The sequence below is a fragment of the Nuphar pumila genome, chromosome 13, assembly GCF_984573655.1.
Source record: "Nuphar pumila chromosome 13, dmNupPumi1.hap1.1, whole genome shotgun sequence".
Taxonomy (NCBI): domain Eukaryota; kingdom Viridiplantae; phylum Streptophyta; class Magnoliopsida; order Nymphaeales; family Nymphaeaceae; genus Nuphar; species Nuphar pumila.
Window position 1 is genome coordinate 20770138 of NC_143261.1, and position 19149 is coordinate 20789286.

A 19149-nucleotide genomic window follows, 5' to 3' on the forward strand; every position below is an offset into this window, starting at 1 on the left:
AAATATCGTGAGATTTATGAAAAAAACATAAATACCGCAATTTAAACAGGATATTTACGTTTTAAACGGTTATTTATCACAAAAAAATCATGTATTTATATTTTAAAATAAATTTTATTAATATTTTCTTATAAAAAATATATTTTATATTTTTTAATTTATTTTTTTATTACCGAGATTTTGCCAAAAAATGCAAGATTTATGATTTTTTTTTCAATTTCTCCCAAGTTTTTGAAAAACAAGAAATTGCCGATAAAAACGTGTCACTGTGATGAGTAAAAATCACCTTTTTTTGTAAAATTCTGATTTTTTTTAGATCAAATGTTATGGATGTGATTATGACAAGTAATTATGTTTTTAAAAGGGTTAAAACATCAATAGCCCACAATATTATAAAATTTCATAACTTAAACGAACACGTTTCTTTTCCTTCTTTGATAGCCAATATTTACCCATATATATCGTAAAGTTGCAGTTTAAAACCCAAAATGGTAGAGTTGTATGACCGTTAGCCTAACCCCAGCTTGCTTTAAAAAATATATATATTTAACCATATATATATATATATATATATCGAGGAAAACGGGAAACGAAGTCTCCCGTTGGTTTGCAAAGTGGACTACGGAAGCAGCAGAATGTGTATAGCCGTTTGGTTATGGCAATCTCACCCTCTCTACCAATTTATCCTCTTGCTCAATAGAGACGAATACCACAACAGGTTGGTTGTGTTTCATGGATTCACCCCTCGTTTCTCTCATTAAATTTTTAAGTTTTTGCAGCTATGTAGGGTTGAAATTCATATCACTGTCACGCAAATGTACGTTTTACATAAGTGAATCCGTACGGAAGAGAAGAAATTTGCACCACCAGTGCCGTCACGAGTCATGGTTTTCTGAGGGTTTGGGTTTGTGGGTATGTTGAAAAATGAGTTAATTTTGCATTTTTGCAATGGGGCAGGCCATCTCAGCCAGCGTCGTGGTGGGAAGAGCATCCGCAGATATTGGGTGGTAGAGATTGTCTAGCGGGAGGAACTTGGTTGGCGTCTTCGAGAGATGGTAGAGTGGTTTTCCTCACCAATTTCATGGAGCCCCAACTCCTTCCTGATGTGAAGACTAGAGGAAACTTGCCGATTCGATTCCTGCAGGTTTTGCTCTTTCTTATTAATATTTTTTTTGGCGTTTCATTTTCTTGTTTTATTTCTAGTTTGGAATTGCGAGTTAAGATGCTGTTATTGAGTCCCATTTTTTGAAGAAATTGTGCAAATAATGCATGAAATACTCATAAATTCCTTTCCATTGGATTCTGTAGAATATGTACAATGCGTGAGCATTTATGGAACTTCAAATTAAATTGAATTTTCTTTTATTTTGGACGCCGCCCATGTTTCTTTCTCCAAATTCAAGGTCCTTTATTCTTTTCTTTTTGTTTTCTTGTACCCACATACAATTATTTAGTTTTTTTTTTCTTGAATGTGATAATTGTTGGAATATAAATCCACCGAAAACTAAAACAGCATAAGATGCTCTCGCTAAACCGTTGAAATCATTAACAGAATAAAATAAAAAGCGGAAGCAATACCTGAATCCATAGCGCTCCGGTTGATCGTTGACGGGTATGATCTTCCAGAACCTATATATTAGCCATTTTTCTTTCTCTAAACCTGATGAGAGGGACAAAATCTTCTTCTAATAATGGGGAGTTCGAAGAGGGAGGACCTTAATATAAGGTTTGGGGACCATAACCTAATGTATTTAGGACTCTATCTCAACTCAACTCATTATAGAGTTTTAGATAGGGCAGGTCTCTCCACGTAGTGTTCCATACCATTTGAGATACCACAGGGCCCATTCGGATTAGACCACATGAATCGGGCCTGAACCTAAGACAAACTTACGAAGTGTGGTTTAACGTATGTAGGGCCACACGATTTTTTCTAACAATCTCCCACTTGGGCCACATACGTAACCTTATAATCACATATTGTAACCTTATGAGCTCAAAAATACTGTATTATCAATTGATATCTCTACCAATCCGGTTCATTGATCATGTCAACATAGAACCAAAGCGGTCTTCATTACAAATAACATAATTGGACCTATCAATGATCACGTATATTGACATAACCAAATGACATAGATCAAGTATAGATGTGAAGCATGGAAATTACATGTAATGTGATCAAACATGCCTATTTCCAACTGATCCTACTGAAAACTTTAGTGAGATCATACTATAATGAGTACAGAATGTAACTGAAACTTTAACTTCATGCCAAAGTGGCAAAAAAGAACTTTATTATATCATAAAACGACTAAATATAAACTTTCACTAAACCAGCATATCATAAAATGATAAAACTCCCATACGAGCAGTATGCTCGTGAAAGATCTTGGGTGGCAAACCTTTAGTAAGCGGATCCACAGTCATGGAGTTTGTGCCAATATGTTCTATCGATATCTGACCATTCTTTACTCTTTCTTTAACAACAAGAAACTTAATGTCAATATGCTTTGACTTCGATGAACTCCTGTTGTTATTGAAATATAGCACTGCTGAATTATTGTCACAAAATAACTTTAGCGGTCTTTCAACATTATCCAAAATCCGCAGCCCAGTGACAAAATTGCGTAGCCATATCCCATGGTTGGATGCCTCATAACAAGCCACGAATCCTGCTGCAATGGTGGAAGAAGCAATGAGTGTCTGCTTGACACTCCTCTAAGAAATAGCTCCCCCGGCCAACAGAAAAACATAGCCTGACGTGGATCTGCGACTGTCTTGGCATCCCGCAAAGTCAAAATCGGAATACCCAATGATCTCCAACTGATTTGACTTCCTGTATGTGAGCATATAACCTTTTGTTCTTTGCAAATACCACATAACCCGTTTGGCTGCTTTCCAATGATCCATACCTGGGTTACTAAGATATCTGCTTAACATCCCAATAATGTACGCTAAATCCGGATGTGTACATACCTGAGCATACATAAGACTCTCCACAACAGATGCATAGGAAATTTGTTCCATAGCCTTAATTTCAGACTGGTGTTTGGGGGCACTGAGCGAGACTAAACTTGTCTCCTTTAGCAACGAAAGTATCTCCTGGTTTGCAATCCTTCATGCCATACCTTTCCTGAATCCTTTCGATATAGATCTTTTGTGATAATTCAAGAATACCCCGAGAACGATCTCGATGTATCTGGATCTCTAATATAAAAGCGGCGTCTCTAAGATCTTTCATTTCAAATTTCTTTGTCAGAAATCTCTTGATTTCGTGCAGTATGCGTATATCATTACTGACAAGCAATATGTCATTCCCATACAAAACCAGAAAAATGAATTTACTCTCACTGAACTTATGGTATCATTCATCAATCACATTCATCTCAAAACCAAACGAGAGGATAACTTGATAAGATTTATGATATCACTGGCGAAAAGCTTGCTTAAGTCCATAGATGAATTTTTTTAGTTTGCAAACCATCTTCTTGGCATCGCTTGAGACAAAATATTCTGGTTGGACCATGTATATTGTCTCATCGATGTCCCCATTAAGGAATGCAATCTTAATATCCATCTAATGTAGCTCTAAGTCATAATGAGCTATAAGTGCCATCATAATCCTAAAAGAGTCTTTCGTAGAAACCAGAGAGAAAGTTTCTGTATAGTCAATGCCTTCTCTTTGAGTAAATCCTTTTGCAACAAGACGGGCCTTATATTCTTTCACATTACTCTTTGAATCTCTTTTGATTTTAAATATCCATTTGCAACCAATGGGTTTCATACCTTCAGGTAATGTGAAAAGATCTCACACGTCATTGTCACTCATGGATTTAATCTCCTCATGCATTGCTTTAATCCACTTTTGAGAGTTAGAACTTTGTGTGGCTTGATGGAGGTTGATTGGATCATCTTCCATTAAACCAGTATCACCCTCATTTTCTTGTAGAAAGACAATATAATCATCCGAAATTGCCCTTCTTCTCTTTCTAGTAGATTTCTTTAATGACACTGGTTTTTGAGTTGTTTCTTGAGGTTGTTGAGTTTAAATTTCAGTAGTAAAGGCTTGATTTTGGACAGGGAGATCTGAAACATTACCTTGATCCGAATTTGTGGAAACAATGTCAGGAATTAGAATATGATCATTGTTATCCACAATTGTAGGAAGAGAAAAAGACTCTTCTTCAAAAGCAATGTCCTTTACTTTATCACTCGCCCTAAACTCAACACCCTTAAAGAAACAAGTGTTTCTCGTTTCGGAAAATGACTTATTTGCAGGGTCATAAAACTTATAGCCCCTGAACCTTTTAGAATACCCAACAAAATAGTAGCTAACCGTTCTGAAATCCAGTTTCTTTTCATATGGCCTGTAGGGCCTAGCCTCAGCTGGACATCCCCAAATGTGAAAATGTTTTAAACTAAGCTTTCAACCTGTCCATAATTCATATAGGGTCTTGGTTATTGCTTTGGAGGGTACCCTGTTCAAAACATAGACTGCAGACTTTAATGTTTCTCCTTAGAGGGACTCTAGTAGGGTAGAATGAAAAATCATACTCCTTACCATATCCTTAAGAGTTATCTTTCGTCTTTCAACAACACCATTCATGCTAGGGTGCCTGACATGGTATACTGAGGCACACTCTCACATTCTTCTAGGAATTTAGCAAAAGACTCTGGACGTTGTTCACTTGATCCATCATATCTACCATAATTCTCGCCACCATGGTCAGATCTGACGGCCTTAATTCTTTTCCTAAGTTGGTTTTCAACTTCGGCATTATACGATTTGAACACATCCAGGGACTAAGACTTTTTATGAATCAAATATAAGTACCCATAACGAGAATAGTCGTCTATGAACGTAATAAAATATTGTTGACCATTCCAAGAAGCCGTAGGGAAGGGTTCACAAATATTTGTATGAATTAGTTCTATGACGTCTGTTTTCCTTTCGGCACCTAATTTTTTTATGTTTGTTCATTTTTCTTTTATACACTCGACACAAACTTGAAAGTCAATGAAATCAAGAGAACCAAGAATCTCATGTGACACAAGCTTTTCAATTCTTTGTTTAGAAATATGACCTAAGCGCTTATACCATAACAAATCAGAATTCTCATTTGTTAATTTTTGTTTTGTACAACGAGAACTTATTTGCAAGTTTTCATTAAACGAGACAATAATATCAAGCATATAAATGTTGTCAACTGTAGATAAAGAATCGGTCCCAATAAGATTTGAGCTAAGAAACAATTTAAATTCATTATTTCCAAATAAACAAGAATAACTGTATTTGTCCAAAACGGAAATAGAGACCAAAATCATGCCTAAAAGATGGCACAATAAATGTTTCTTTCAAATCTAAATAATTTTCAGTCTTTAATAACCTAAATGCCCTTATTGCCTCGACTTCAACTATTTTGCTATCGCCCACATAGATGAATCTTTCAGCATCAATTGGCGGTTGACAACTTAGGCAATCCTACAAAGACACACTTATATGAGTGGTAGCACCAGAATTCATCCACCAAGTGTGTTCGGGCACAGAAGTCAAATTAACTTCAGAACAAACCAAAGTAAGGAACGTACTTTTTTTCTTACGCTAGGCATGATACTTGGTACAGTCCTTCTTCATGTGACCCTCCCCTTTGTAAAAGAAACAACTAGACTTTGGATCCTGATGTCTTTTCTGTTTCTTCTGCGATTGAGGGTCAACTGCAGCTTCCTTAGTCATTTTCTTTTTCTTAAACCTGTCCTTAGAGATTATTGTCAGATGAGCACTTTCAGTCTTCTCTTACTTCATCTTATCCTCTTCTTGCACACAATGTGAAATGAGCTCATTAAGAGTTCGTTTTTCTTTCTATCAATTCTAACTAACTGTACTGTGCAGGAAGGGATATCAAAACCAAGTGCACGAGTAAGTCCTCAGACAACTCTAACTTTAGTGCCTTGAGTTTTGAAGTAAAATGAGATATCTCCATGATGTACTCCTAAATGTTTCCTTTGCCTTTATATCTCATCGAGACAAGACTCAAAAGAAGAGTACTTATCTCAACCTTTTCGTTTTTCGCAAAACGTTTTTCAATTTCTTCAAAGAAACGTTTGGCATTGGCCTCTTCAAACATGGTACCCCTTGAAGGATTCTGGAATCGCACCTTTCATGATCATGAGACTCATGCGATTAGATCGATCCCACCGCTCAGAGTTTTTTTTATCCTCAGCAGAACTCTTATCCGTAAGAGCAGGTGGTTGATCTTCTCGTAATGCAAGATTCAGATCCATACAACCAAGCACAATCATAACATTTTCTTTCCAATTCTTGAAATTTGAACTGCTCAAAAAATGGATGGAATTTGACAGATATCATAGAAGAGAGGTATTAACTGAATAAAGACCAGAGAAACTCACGATTAACATCTATATTCACATGTAATAACATAAAATATACACATTTAAACAATGGTGAACCCCATCACAAGATACCCAGCATAACATTGACACTTAGTTTTTGGACAGAAGTGCCAACTTGTAAGTGGTAATCTCAATACAATAATCAAAATATGGGCAATCAGTTCTGTCAAACAACAAGCCTTTCTTTGGATAGACTCCTTATTCACATGGAAAATTGAATGATTGTCCCATATTCATTACTGAAAGTATACATTTGGGCTCGGCCAAATAGTAATCTTCCTTTGGGTCGATCACTATTCGCATGAACCGCAAATATATAGCCATCACAATATTCTAAAATGAACTAACCTACACAACAAAGGTTACTTTGGCAACATATTGATTCAATTAATTTAATTTAAAATATCAGACCCAGAATCAGAAACAATACCAATGTTCAAATATGTCAACAAAAGCACATGCATATAAATTAAATAAGCAAGCATAATAGCATATATGGGCTGAATATCGACCCACCAAAGTGACCCAAAATGCACGCCAAATAGCCCCATAAATCCTTAATTTTTTTTATAAAGCTTAGCGTACGGTCCGGCCAATCGGGTACCTGCGGGTCATGGCTGGTCTAACCCGAATCGGTTCAGATCCAACACACTGCAATCGAGTGTGCGTCCATGCAGAGGGATAGGTCTAACCAGGCCCGACCAGTACTAAAGGCATGGCCTCACTCGAGCTGGACTTGTTAGTGGCCCCTACTCGACTCGGTTCAGCCCCTCAACAAAATGGGGCTGAACCGGGTGAGCAGACCCCACTACAAAAGATCCTCAAGCCGACCCAGCCCCGGACTGGGCACCGAATCGGTCCATACAAAATGGCCAAGCTGTCGTGAATCAAAATCCTGACTCAGTCTCCTGAAGGGCCGAATCGGTCAGAACCTGATAGCCGACCCGTTCTACTTTTGTATCGTCTAAGAGCTGAGCCGGTAAAAGAAACCGAGCGACCCATCTGATGGCCAAGACGTCGTCGGCGGAGATGGAAGCCAGATGCTGACTGCGGACTGTCGTCCGCCAAAAAAAAAACACAGGCGATGCTCGGATGTCCTTCTGGATTATAGTCAGCTCTGAATTCCCTTTCGACGGTGGCTGGGGCAAACTGAATACCCTGTAGTCGTCGTCGAAGGTAGTCGACTGCAGGTTACTGGCCCCAATTGGTCGCCGACGGTGGCTGGCAAAAATTGCATGCCCAGACCACCGCCTGTGGCCGTTCGGTCTGGCATGACCCGCTACGATCGGAGAACAGGACAGCCAACCGCTCGTCCGGCGGCCAGACTGGGTGACACCCTGAGAATTCGATGAACAATCAACGAGTAGAGTATATCTGGCGATGGTCGAAATCAACTCCGAATGCCGACATACACAGGGCTTACCAAGTGCTTACCTTCTTGTCGATCGGCGATGAAAAAAAAACATCGTCCGACAAACTGATGAGGGTCGTCATCTGTCGCTCAACGAATCGAGCAGCTGACGGCACCTCCTGTCGTTCGACGACCGAAATCCACTTTTCGACAAGCTGATGGGGGTTGCTGTCCACCCGCTCGACGAATCGAGCAGTCGACGACACCTCCTGTCGTCCGGTGACAGAATCATGATTGGGCACTACCTGATGGCCGCTTGTGGCCTCAACCGCCTATCAGACCCATCAATGCCAGGACGGAACGGTTGTCGGTCGCAGCCGATCGGCGAGATATGAAGGCAAGAGCCCGTCCGACGATCAGACCGGGCGATATGGCCCTGATGAGAGGAAGTATTGACCGTTCTGTGAACCGAACGGTTGATCGCCCTCTCCATGGGTCCGGCGAACAAGAAAACCGGGGAAGGGCTAACGGGCCCTTCCACCCGATTAGCAGGTAAAGGAAGGGCACGACGGCCCTCTCGTCCGACAAGCTGAATGAGGGTAACCTCCCTTTGTCGCCCGACGACGATCCAATGATCACAATGGATCATCGCTGTAAAAATATATATAGAATACATGAAATCGTTTATTTTCAACGATTCAACGGGAACATGTGCTTTGATACCAATTGTTGGAATATAAATCCACCGAAAACTAAAACAGAATCGATAATATGCTCTCGCTAAACCGTTGAAATCATAAACAAAATAAAATCAAAAGCGAAAGCAATACCTGAATCCATAGCGTTCCGGTTGATCGTTGACGGGTATGATCTTGTAGAACTTGTATATTAGTCATTTTCCTTCCTCTAAACCTGATTAGAGGAACTGAATCTTCTTTTGATAATGGGGAGTCTGAAGAGGGAGGACCTTAATATAAGGTTTGGGGACTATGCCTAATGTATTTAGGATTCTATCTCAACTCAACCCATTATCGAGTTTTAGACAGGGCAGATCTCTCCACATACTGTTCCATACCATTTGAGATACCACAGGGCCCATCCGGATTAGACCACATGAACCGGGCCTGAACCTAAGACAAACTTACGATGTGTGGTTCAACGTATGTAGGCCCACACAGTTTTTTCTAACAATAAATGGTGATATTTAACCAGGGGGTGGCATTGTTTATTTGATCTCAGGGAATCGATTAGATATGATGCAAGATGAAACTTGTTCTGTCGTTGATCGATCGTTTTATCCACGACTTTGACTTCTCTTCATTTTAATGTTCATTATTTGGTTTTTGTTTTTGTTTAATTGATCTTTGATGTCAGCCAATTCTTGGTTATTGAAATTCAGTTTTGTCTCCTTTTATTTGGGCAATGTTTTTATGGCTATGAGTACCTGAACGGAACCTCTTTGTCTTTTCTTTTTGAAAATGGCTAATCTTTCTTCTTAGTCATCTTCACTGCAAAGTTCTTATAAATAGGCAATATTTAGATTCCCTCAAACTGTTGTATTTATCTAGACATCCCTATTATTGTAGGCAGATTTGTGGTTACTACCCATTGTATATCCTTATTCTCTGTCTACCAGTGATTATTCCTTATCATTATTGTCAAATTATACGTTGACTGCTGCATCCGAAATCTGAATATTCTCTTGTATCAAGCATGTCAGCTTCAGTAATTTTAACTGGAATTCAATAAACCCGTTATTTCAGCTTTCTCTTTTCTGTTTATATTGTTGTTTGTCATTGTATTTCTTGCTGAATACAAAGGATAACTTAGAATGGGCTTTGTTTTTTTGTATTTGACTGCAGAGTAGGAAGACTCCATTGGAGTTTGCACTAGAGGTGGAGAGGGAAGGGCACCGCTATAACGGTTTCAATCTTATTTTGGCTGATCTATGTACCCAAAAAATGGTATATGTCACGAATAGGCCCAAGGGAGAGCCTATTCACGTTCAAGAGGTTCTTCCTGGTTGTCATGTTCTCACCAATGCATCTTTGGACAGTCCTTGGCATAAGGTATGTCAACGTTCCAGACTAACAGGATTTGATTTGCATGAAATATTCTTATCATAATAATCTTTTCTCTTTTGCTGCTGATAACTTAGCAATAACTGACCAAAGGTCTTTTGTGTTTGTACTTTTCCTTATTATACATATGATTTCCACTCCTAACTTCATTCAGTACTTCTGCATAGAAGAGAATCGGTTTGCAATTAACTCTCATTGGTGGTGATACCTGTATATCACTTTTATTTCATTAGGAGAAAATGTGATCAACTTTGGGACCGTGTATGGTTGTGCTCTCTTTGCTGCACTAATTTTTTATTGCTAGCAGAAGATTCAATGAAGTGGAATTCAGTAGCCTCCTACTTAATGAATTCCTGGGTCTCATCATTATGATTGAACTCAGAAAGTGGCAGGCCATTTTCCATTTTGTCACAATGTAAGATTGTAATCTCTCAACTTTGGGCACAAAAATGGAGATATTCACTCCTAATAAGTGATTTTACAACCAATGTTTCTTGTGGAGACAACGAAAACTCTTTGTCAAGAAATGAGCTGCAATTTCCCTAGATGTTTAAGTTTTCTCCTTTGGGAGTCGGTACACACCATTATTGAAAGAATAAAAGCATGGAAGGAAGGCTATGTAGCTTGAGACTAACTTTTTCTGTTGTATGACCATTTTCTTAGGTCTAATGAGAAATTAAATAGTTTACAACTGATTAATGGATATTTGCTGAGGTTATTTGGAACTAATCTCTAAACCTATGGTATCTGGCATCCATGAAACCTCCAGTGGCTTGTGGAAAGTGGTGTGATAGCTTATATTTGTCAGTTCACTCTAATTGAAATATTTGCATAATCACCCGAATAAATGTCTTTGCTTTTAGTTATGTAAATGCCTGGTCTATTTTAATCTAAATCTTTATTTTGAACCATTATATGCTTGGATGAATGTGTACATGTTCAGACCCAAATCCAATACATTTGGGGACTCAATCTTGTAACCCGAACAAGGTTTGTTAAGTTAGATGTTTTAAAATAATTTTTTGTTGTACTTTTATTTTAATTTTGAAAATAAATCAACACTACAAAAAATTTAAATTTTTTTTTTTAACTTTGACAAGTTAAATTTTTTAGAATATTACACTCAGTTCGAAAGTGGGTTTTCCCATTTACTAATGAGCCTGGTTTTGATCCCGATTCTTAACGGGCGTGACTTTAAAGAGAAGCTCATTGACCCAATGGAGCAATGTTGACATTTGCAATCCTGTGTTCACGTCTTTGGAAGGAAAGAGATGGAATGTCATGATACGAGCAGCAAGAAACAGAATATGGTAGCATTATGATGTCAAAACTGATGTTAAAGCAACCATTATAGTGACATGAGACAGTATGCGGATAAGATTCAAAGTGACTAAAAATGTACATCTAGAATACATATCAAGGAGAAATGTAAGTAACCAACGGCTCCTATGAGCTAAAACATTGGTGCATCCTTGTACTGGGTGCAAGTTGATTAAAGTGTAGTTCTTTATGTCACCAGGGAATACAAGGCACTAGAAGTGTCAATGTTCATAAGAACATCTGCAACGTCATTGTGGGATAGAAGATAACGACAAACAGCTAAAGTATGCCTTGTAAGACATGGCATTACATTACTAATTCATCATCCTAGATCCTTAAAAACAGTAATTAGGCATCAATAATGGAGAAATTACCTTGTCTTCTGACAAACCACCTGTGGAGAGAAACTTCAGCGTGTCTTTGTGGACCTAGATTGATTTATATGGTAGATGTATGTGACTGTATACTGTATAGTTGCTGAGAATGCTTACTTTGAAGTTTGAGCAGGTCATGGAAGCCTGTATTTTATACTCTTTGAAAGTATTCCTTTCCATTTCAAGTAGTTAATGAGATAATTTATCAGTTCATGCCTGAGATTTTTGGCAGTTTATTACCTGCACTCTTTTACCACATATTTGGAAATCCAAAGCATGTCAATGTTTACATAGAACAACCTTAATCTTCCATCTAGATCTTACCACTAAGTTATGCACCAATTGTATTGTTTACTAACTTCTACATGCACTATCAACAGACATTTTTTATAACCTCATTGCATTTGTTCTTGTGCATTTACTTTAATAGTATTTCTGCTCTAACTTTTGCAGGCTCAAGTCTTGGGTCAAAATTTCAAAGATCTAGTTCAACGTTATGGCGACATGGAAGTCCATGAGAAAGATATGGTTGAAAAGTTGATGAGAGACACGGTTAAAGCTGAAAGACATATGCTACCAAAAACTGGTCATGATCCAGAATGGGAACTTGCACTGAGTTCCATATTTGTTGAAGCTGATACAGAAAGGGTAAAAAAAATCTGCTGATATAACATGGGAATCATTTCACGCTTTTCCATTCCAGTGTTTTTCCTTCTTTCTATCGCTAGCTAGAACACTTTTTTTCTCACTAATCTGTTTTGCTTTATAGGGACGCTATGGCACTAGAAGTATCGTCGGCCTGTCTGTTAAAACTACTGGAGAAGTAACCTTCTATGAGAAATACCTTGAGGAGGAAAGGTGGAAAGAGCAGACTATAGTCTATCAAATAGAGAACCAACAGTAGATGGAAACAGTCTCTCACCTTCACTGTAAATGGCTAAATATACTAAAATAAATGTAATGTGACAGTCACGGCTGTCAGTTACCTGTTACTACTAGTGGTGAAAATTTGAATAGAATCTCATGTCTGTGGTTGTTGATCACCAATTGTAAGTCATTCGATTGCTTGAGTTTCTAGTCTGTTTTGTATTGTATTCATGTATGTGAGACAATTTGACGTTGAGCAAAAAGATACGTAATGAAAAATAACTGAATAAAGAGATCCTGCATAACTCTTCATACAAGGGAAGCATGATCAGATAGGTGACCTCATTATTGAAATTGGAACTTCTGAGCACTTAAAGAGCTAATGAACTTTCATATCATCACCAAGGGAAAATTGCTTCTTTTTGGTTTCCTGAACAAGTGAAGCACAATCGGATCATTTTCTTCTGATTAATACTGGAAGTTTTTGACAATGGAAGCTAATGAAATCATGCAAGATTTTATACTGATTTTGATGAAAGTTTGTGCCAAGGTTCTGTAAAAATATCCTCAACACTAGAGCTATGTGCACAAAGGCACTAGATTCACAATTGATCAATATGTGCACAAAGGCAAACTGATACATGCACAAAGGCATGAAAAAATAATGAATCTCTTTATTGATGAAATGAGAGTGCCTCTTACAAAAGGATAGTTTTACAAGGGAGAATACCCCCATTATTTATAGGCAAAAGGAGACCCAGGGAGGGGCTCCATATAGTCGTTGGAGCCCCTCCAACGGTCATATTTGTGACCGTTGGAGGGTCCAACGCCTATATGGTGGACCCCTCCAACCTAAAAGTACAAAAAAAGAAAAAAGAAAAAAGAAAAAGAAAATGCATATTTCAAATGTGTGAAAGAAGGAAATCACCATTTTACCCCTAGTGTGTATTTACAAAAGAATATATATATGTGAATAGATAGATACATATACATATATATGAAATATATGTATCTCTCTCTCTCTCTCTCTCTCTCTCTCTCTCTCTCTCTCTCTCTCTCTCTATATATATATATATATATATATATATATATATATATATATATATATATATATATATGTGAATAAATAGATACATATACATATATATGAAATATATGTATATGTATATCTCTCTCTATATATATAAATATATATATGAGATACATTTTAACACCCTCCCTCAAACTTAGGATGCAATGACCAAAAGTTTGTCAAGGAGAAAGTTGAATCTAGGTGAACAGAGCGCCTTGGTAAAGAAGTCTGCCAATTGATATTCTGACATTACATAAAGAAGATCTATAACTCTTTTCATATATTCCTCTCTTACATAGTGTCAGTTTATCTCAATATACTTGGTGCGGTAATGAAATGTATGATTTTTGGCAATATAGATTACACTCTTATTATCACAACACAACTTTGTGGGCCCTTGAGCATGAATTCCCATGTCTTCCAGTAGTTGGCGAATCCAGACAATTTTCATAGTAGTTGTTGCCATTGCACGGTATTTTGCTTCAGTAGATGAAAGAAATACCTTTTGTTGCTTCTTGCATCTTCAAGAAATTAATGATTCTCCTAAAAACATACAAAAACCAGTGGTGGAGTGATGGTTATTTGGATCACCTCTCCAATCAGAGTCAGTATAGGCTATTAAATTTAATTTAGAAGAGGATAAAAATACTTCCTTATTCAAAGATCTCTTTATATATTTGATGATCTGGAGAATTACACTCGTACAGACTGATGTAGGTGCATCTTATAATTGACTTGCTATATGAACAACATGTGAAATATTAGGTCTAGTGATACTAAGATACATTAGAGATCCAACAAGTTGCATGTAAGGAGTGAGATCTTTTAGAAGAATCCCATCATCAATTTTCATCTTTGTACCAACTACCTCAGGAGTTTCACAAATTTTATCATATGTAATTCCTGACCTGTCAATAATTTTAAATGCAAGTATAGTTTGAGATAAAAAATAACCTCTATAAGAGTAGGCAACTTTAATGCCTAAAAAATATGTTAGGAATCCCAAGTTGGATATTTCAAATTTATCTTTTAATATAGATTTTATGCTCTTAATTCCCTTAGTATCATCACCTGTTATTAGCATATCATCAACATGCAACAATAAAATTATTATCTCTGCATTGGATTTTCTGACAAACAAAGTTGTATCAGTGAAACATGATAAAAACTGTTTTCCAACATTACATTATTAAATCTATCATACTAAGCCTTGGGAGCTTATTTCAAACCATAAAGTGTTTTTCGCAAGCGAAATACTTTTCCTTTAGGAATCTCCTTACCTGGAGGAGCATTCATATAGACTTCTTCGTTAAGATCACCATTCAAAAAGGCATTTTTCACATCCATTTGATAAATATTTTGTTTTTTAATTGTGGCAATGGTAATATGACATTTAACGATAATCATACGTGCAATGGGGGTAAAGGTTTTATCATAGTCTATCTCATATTCTTAATTATACCCTTTGACAACTAGACGGGCTTTATAGCTTTCAAGAGACCCATCACTTTTGGTCTTGACCTTAAACACCCATCTACACCTTATAGTTTTCTTACCATTAGAATTTTTTTGAAATTCCTATGTTTTAGCTTTCCTAAAAGCTCTAAGTTCATTATCTATAGATTCTCTTCATTGTACAATCTTTTTGGCTTCTTCAGAGTTTTTATGTTCTATATATGAGTGAATGGCACTAAGACAAGCTCTATATTTGGGTAAAAAAGAATCATAAGATATAAACCTAGAAGGAATTCGTATAGTTCTTTCGGCTCTTCGAGGATTTACATCATGTGAAGAGGTTGACTCACTAGGTTCACTATATTTTTTAATTGCACTTCTAAAAATGCTTTTATCTCTTTGTGTATAAGTGATAGGATCACTAGACACTCTTTCTTTAATATGGTGATCGGTAGATTGAGAACAATTGTTGTTTTCTTCTACTTTATTATCACTAAGATCATTATATGTAATTTCATCATCACTAAAACTATCATCATTTCTAGACAACAAGTCCAATAAGAAAGAATAATTTATATTTTCTTCATGAGGTTCACATTTTTCAAAACCACTAATATTTTTCAAAAAGGTTACATTCTTAGAGATATATAATTTATCATTTTTAACATCATAGCATCCAAACATTTTTTGAGTTTTGGAATAACCAAGAAAAGCACAAGGAATGGCTTTTGGTGAAAGTTTTTTTTTTATCCATAAGGACAAAACATTTATATCCAAAAACTCTTAACCTATTATAATCGGGTTATTTTTTATATAAAATTTCAAAATGGAAAATTTTATTTAAGTTTTTTGATGGAAGACGATTTATAAGATAAACTAAAGCAAGAGCCGCCTTGGCCCAAAATCTTTTAGGAATGTTTTGAGAAATAAGTAAGGTTCTAGTAGTTTCAACAATGCATCTATATTTTCTTTCGGCTAAACCATTTTGTTGAGATGTTTTAGGACAAGATTTTTGATGAATAATTCCATAATTTTTAAGATAACTTTTGAATTCATTAAAGAGATACTCACCTCCGGAGTCTGTTCTAAGAATATTTAAGTTTTCATTGAATTGATTCATAATCATCATGTGATATGCCTTAAATGAGAAAAAAACCTCATACTTATGTTTAAAAAAGTAAATCCAACAATATTTAGAGTAATTATCAACAAAGATAACATAATATACAAATCCTCCTTTTGATATAACGGGTGTCGGTCCCCATACATCTGAATAAACAAGTTCAAATGGTTTTGTTAAAAACATAGATCTTTGTTCAAAAGGTAAAATTCTCATTTTTCTAAGAATACAATCATTACAAGTGAAGTCATTTTTACAAAGATCTTTAACAAAATGCAAATAAGAAAACTTAATGACATTGAGATGTCCATGTCTCTTGTGCCAAACATTTATATCTTTATATTGGGCAACATTACAAAAGTAATTCTTTGAAATTTGAAGAAATTCCACATAGTATAATTCTCTCTTCCTAGCGTCTTTTTCAATCAACTTCCCGGACCGACAATCTTGTATCCAACATTTATTAGATGAAAATTTTAATATCACATCCATGGTCCAAGAGTTGAGAGACCGAAAGTAAATTTAAATTCAATTTTGGTATAAATCTAATTTTGAGAATATAAAAGCCTTGTTTTTTAAAATTTTCAATCCCTTTGATTTCAAGAGTAGCTTCATCCGCAGTTGAAACAAAAGAAGGGGATGAATTTTTTGTATATTCGGAAACCAAAAAAATATTTAGAGTCATATGAAAGGAGACACCCGAATCTAAAAGCCAAGAAGTCTTACCAGGAGGAGAGAAGGTTGACATGGCGGCCCCAAAAATAGATCCCTTTAGAAGTGGTTGAAGAGCTTCCATAATTTGGCTTAGGGGCAAAGCTCTATTAGTAAAAGTAGATGGACTCTCATCTTTGTGCGGTTGAAATGTTGTGGACAACGGCTACCATCTTCTTCCATTTTGGACACACTGGTTTAATGTGTCCCGATTCTTTACAAAAGTGACATAATTTTGCTATAATATCTTCCTTGGTACTTTCCATTTTGACCATCATTTTCTCTTGCTCCTTGATTTTGTTTTTTAAAATGTGAAGGTTTGTATGTTTTCAAGTTGTTCCCCGGTCTAGAAATGGCATAGGCTCCTTCATCTTCATCTTTGTTTAAAGAAGTAGCAAGAACACTTGAAATGGTTTTACTCATTCTCATACGAGTTTCTTCTCCACTTAACTTGGCAAGAACCTCTTCAAGTAGTGAAGAAGTAAATAAAGATAGAAGAGCGAATCTTATTTGTTCGAATTCAGGTCTAAGCCCATTCAAGAAGTTAAAGAATCAATCATCTTTCAATTGTTTGTGTCGAAGCTCAATGGCTTCTCCGCTCCACTTTGGTTCAAGCATTGCAAACTCATTCCAAATAAAAGATAATTCGGTAAAATATTTTCTAATAGATAATTCACCTTGTTGAAGGGTCAAAGCCCTATTTTGAAGATAATATTTATGAGACAAATCTTTTGAGGTGTACACTCTCAAGTTATTCTCATACTTGAGATGCTTTTTTGAACTTCAAGATATTCGCATTGATCCTAGTCTCAACCGAAGAGAATATTCATGAGAGAATTTTGTAATTTTTCATCTCTCATTCTTCATGCATCTTATTATATTCTTTAAAAGCTTTCTCTCTTTCTTCTCCATCAAGAACCTTAATTTCACCTTTCTCAATACAACAACAAACAACAACAACTACGCCTTCATCCCAAAACAATTGGGGTCGGCGATATGAACCAAAAAAGAAAATCATTCTGGGTCTTCCACATGAATCCTTCTCCTCCAATCATTTCTATCCAATGCCATGTCCTCGGTGAGGTTCAAAACATTCATATTCTTTTCAATCATCTCCATCCAAGTCTTCTTAGGCCTACCCTGACCTCTTTTAACTAATATATTTTCCCATTTCTCCATCCTTCTAACTGGAAAATCATTAGGCCTTCGCCGAATATGTCCAAACCACTGTAAACGATTCTCTCGCATCTTATTTTCAATGGATGCAATGGCTACCTTCTTATGTATCTCCTCTTTTCGAATCTTATCTTTTATTGTATTTCCACACATCCAGCTAAGCATACGCATCTCAGCTACACTCATTTTTTGAATATGATGTCTCTTGGCAGCCCAACATTCCATACCATATAGTAAAGTGGGCCTAATTATTGTCCTATAAAACTTTTCCTTCAACCGCAATGGCATTCTACGATCGCACAACACTCCAGTTGCACATTTCCATTTCATCCACCCAACCTTTATCCTATGATTTACATCTCCATCAATTTCTCCATACTTTTGAATGATAAATCTCAAATATTTGAAACAGTCATCTACCGGTATTTCTTGCTCACCAAGCTTCACTACACTCCCATCACTACTTTGTTGCTTACTAAACCGACATTCTATATATTTTATCTTACTCTTACTCAACTTAAATCCTCTTGCTTCCAATGTCTCTCTCCATAATTCTAATTTAGCATTAACCCCAGCTCTAGACTCATCAATCAAAACAATATCATTAGCAAACAACATACACTACGATACATTTTCTTGAATTGATCTCGTAAGCTCATCCATCACTATAGCAAATAGGAAAGGACTTAATGCAGATCCTTGATGTAACCCAACCGCTATAAAAAAATTGGTTGTCACCCCTCCACAAGTGCAGACATTGGTTACTACTCCTTCATACATATCTTTAATTATACTAATGTACTTGAGAGAAAAACATTTCTTCATCATTGTCTACCAGAAAACATCCCTAGGTACTTTATCGTATGCCTTCTCCAAATCAATAAAAAACATATGCAAATTTTTGTTCCTCTCCCAATCATATTTCACCTTTTTCAATAATGGTGATTTTTTGTTTGAGCTTGGGAATAGTGCCTTTGACATAAATTCAAAGGCCTTTTCCCTTGATATGGGCTTCCATATTGCCAGCCCAAACATGGTAGTTGAACCTATTGAGTTTGAATCGAAGGAAAAAATAAAAATCCTTTTTACCCATGAAAAAGCCTTTATGAGAAAAAAAGAGTTTTCAAGAAATATAGTCTTACAACAATGGGTCTTCTTTGAGCTTACTTGATGTATTGTGCCTTTCTTGAAATGATTTGGAAGAATTT

At 36.3% G+C, this 19149-nt stretch overlaps 1 protein-coding gene across 1 annotated transcript; it reads left to right on the forward strand.

Moving 5' to 3' along the window:
• The first annotated feature begins 600 nt into the window (after positions 1–600).
• Positions 601–12670, forward strand: LOC149818036 (uncharacterized). The gene is made up of 5 exons (XM_089984573.1): positions 601–718; positions 958–1144; positions 9628–9834; positions 11994–12188; positions 12310–12670. Exons 1-5 carry the CDS (start codon positions 636–638, stop codon positions 12442–12444), a joined length of 807 nt encoding a protein of 268 aa, XP_089840699.1. The 5' UTR covers positions 601–635; the 3' UTR covers positions 12445–12670.
• The last annotated feature ends 6479 nt before the right edge of the window (positions 12671–19149 follow it).

Bases quoted from the DNA above. Each gene is read 5' to 3' on its own strand.
- LOC149818036 (XM_089984573.1), top strand. From the start codon at position 636: ATGTGTATAGCCGTTTGGTTATGGCAATCTCACCCTCTCTACCAATTT. The intron at 9,835-11,993 runs GTATGTCAACGT...TAACTTTTGCAG, and splicing joins TGGACAGTCCTTGGCATAAG to GCTCAAGTCTTGGGTCAAAA. The intron at 12,189-12,309 runs GTAAAAAAAATC...TTTGCTTTATAG, and splicing joins TTGAAGCTGATACAGAAAGG to GGACGCTATGGCACTAGAAG.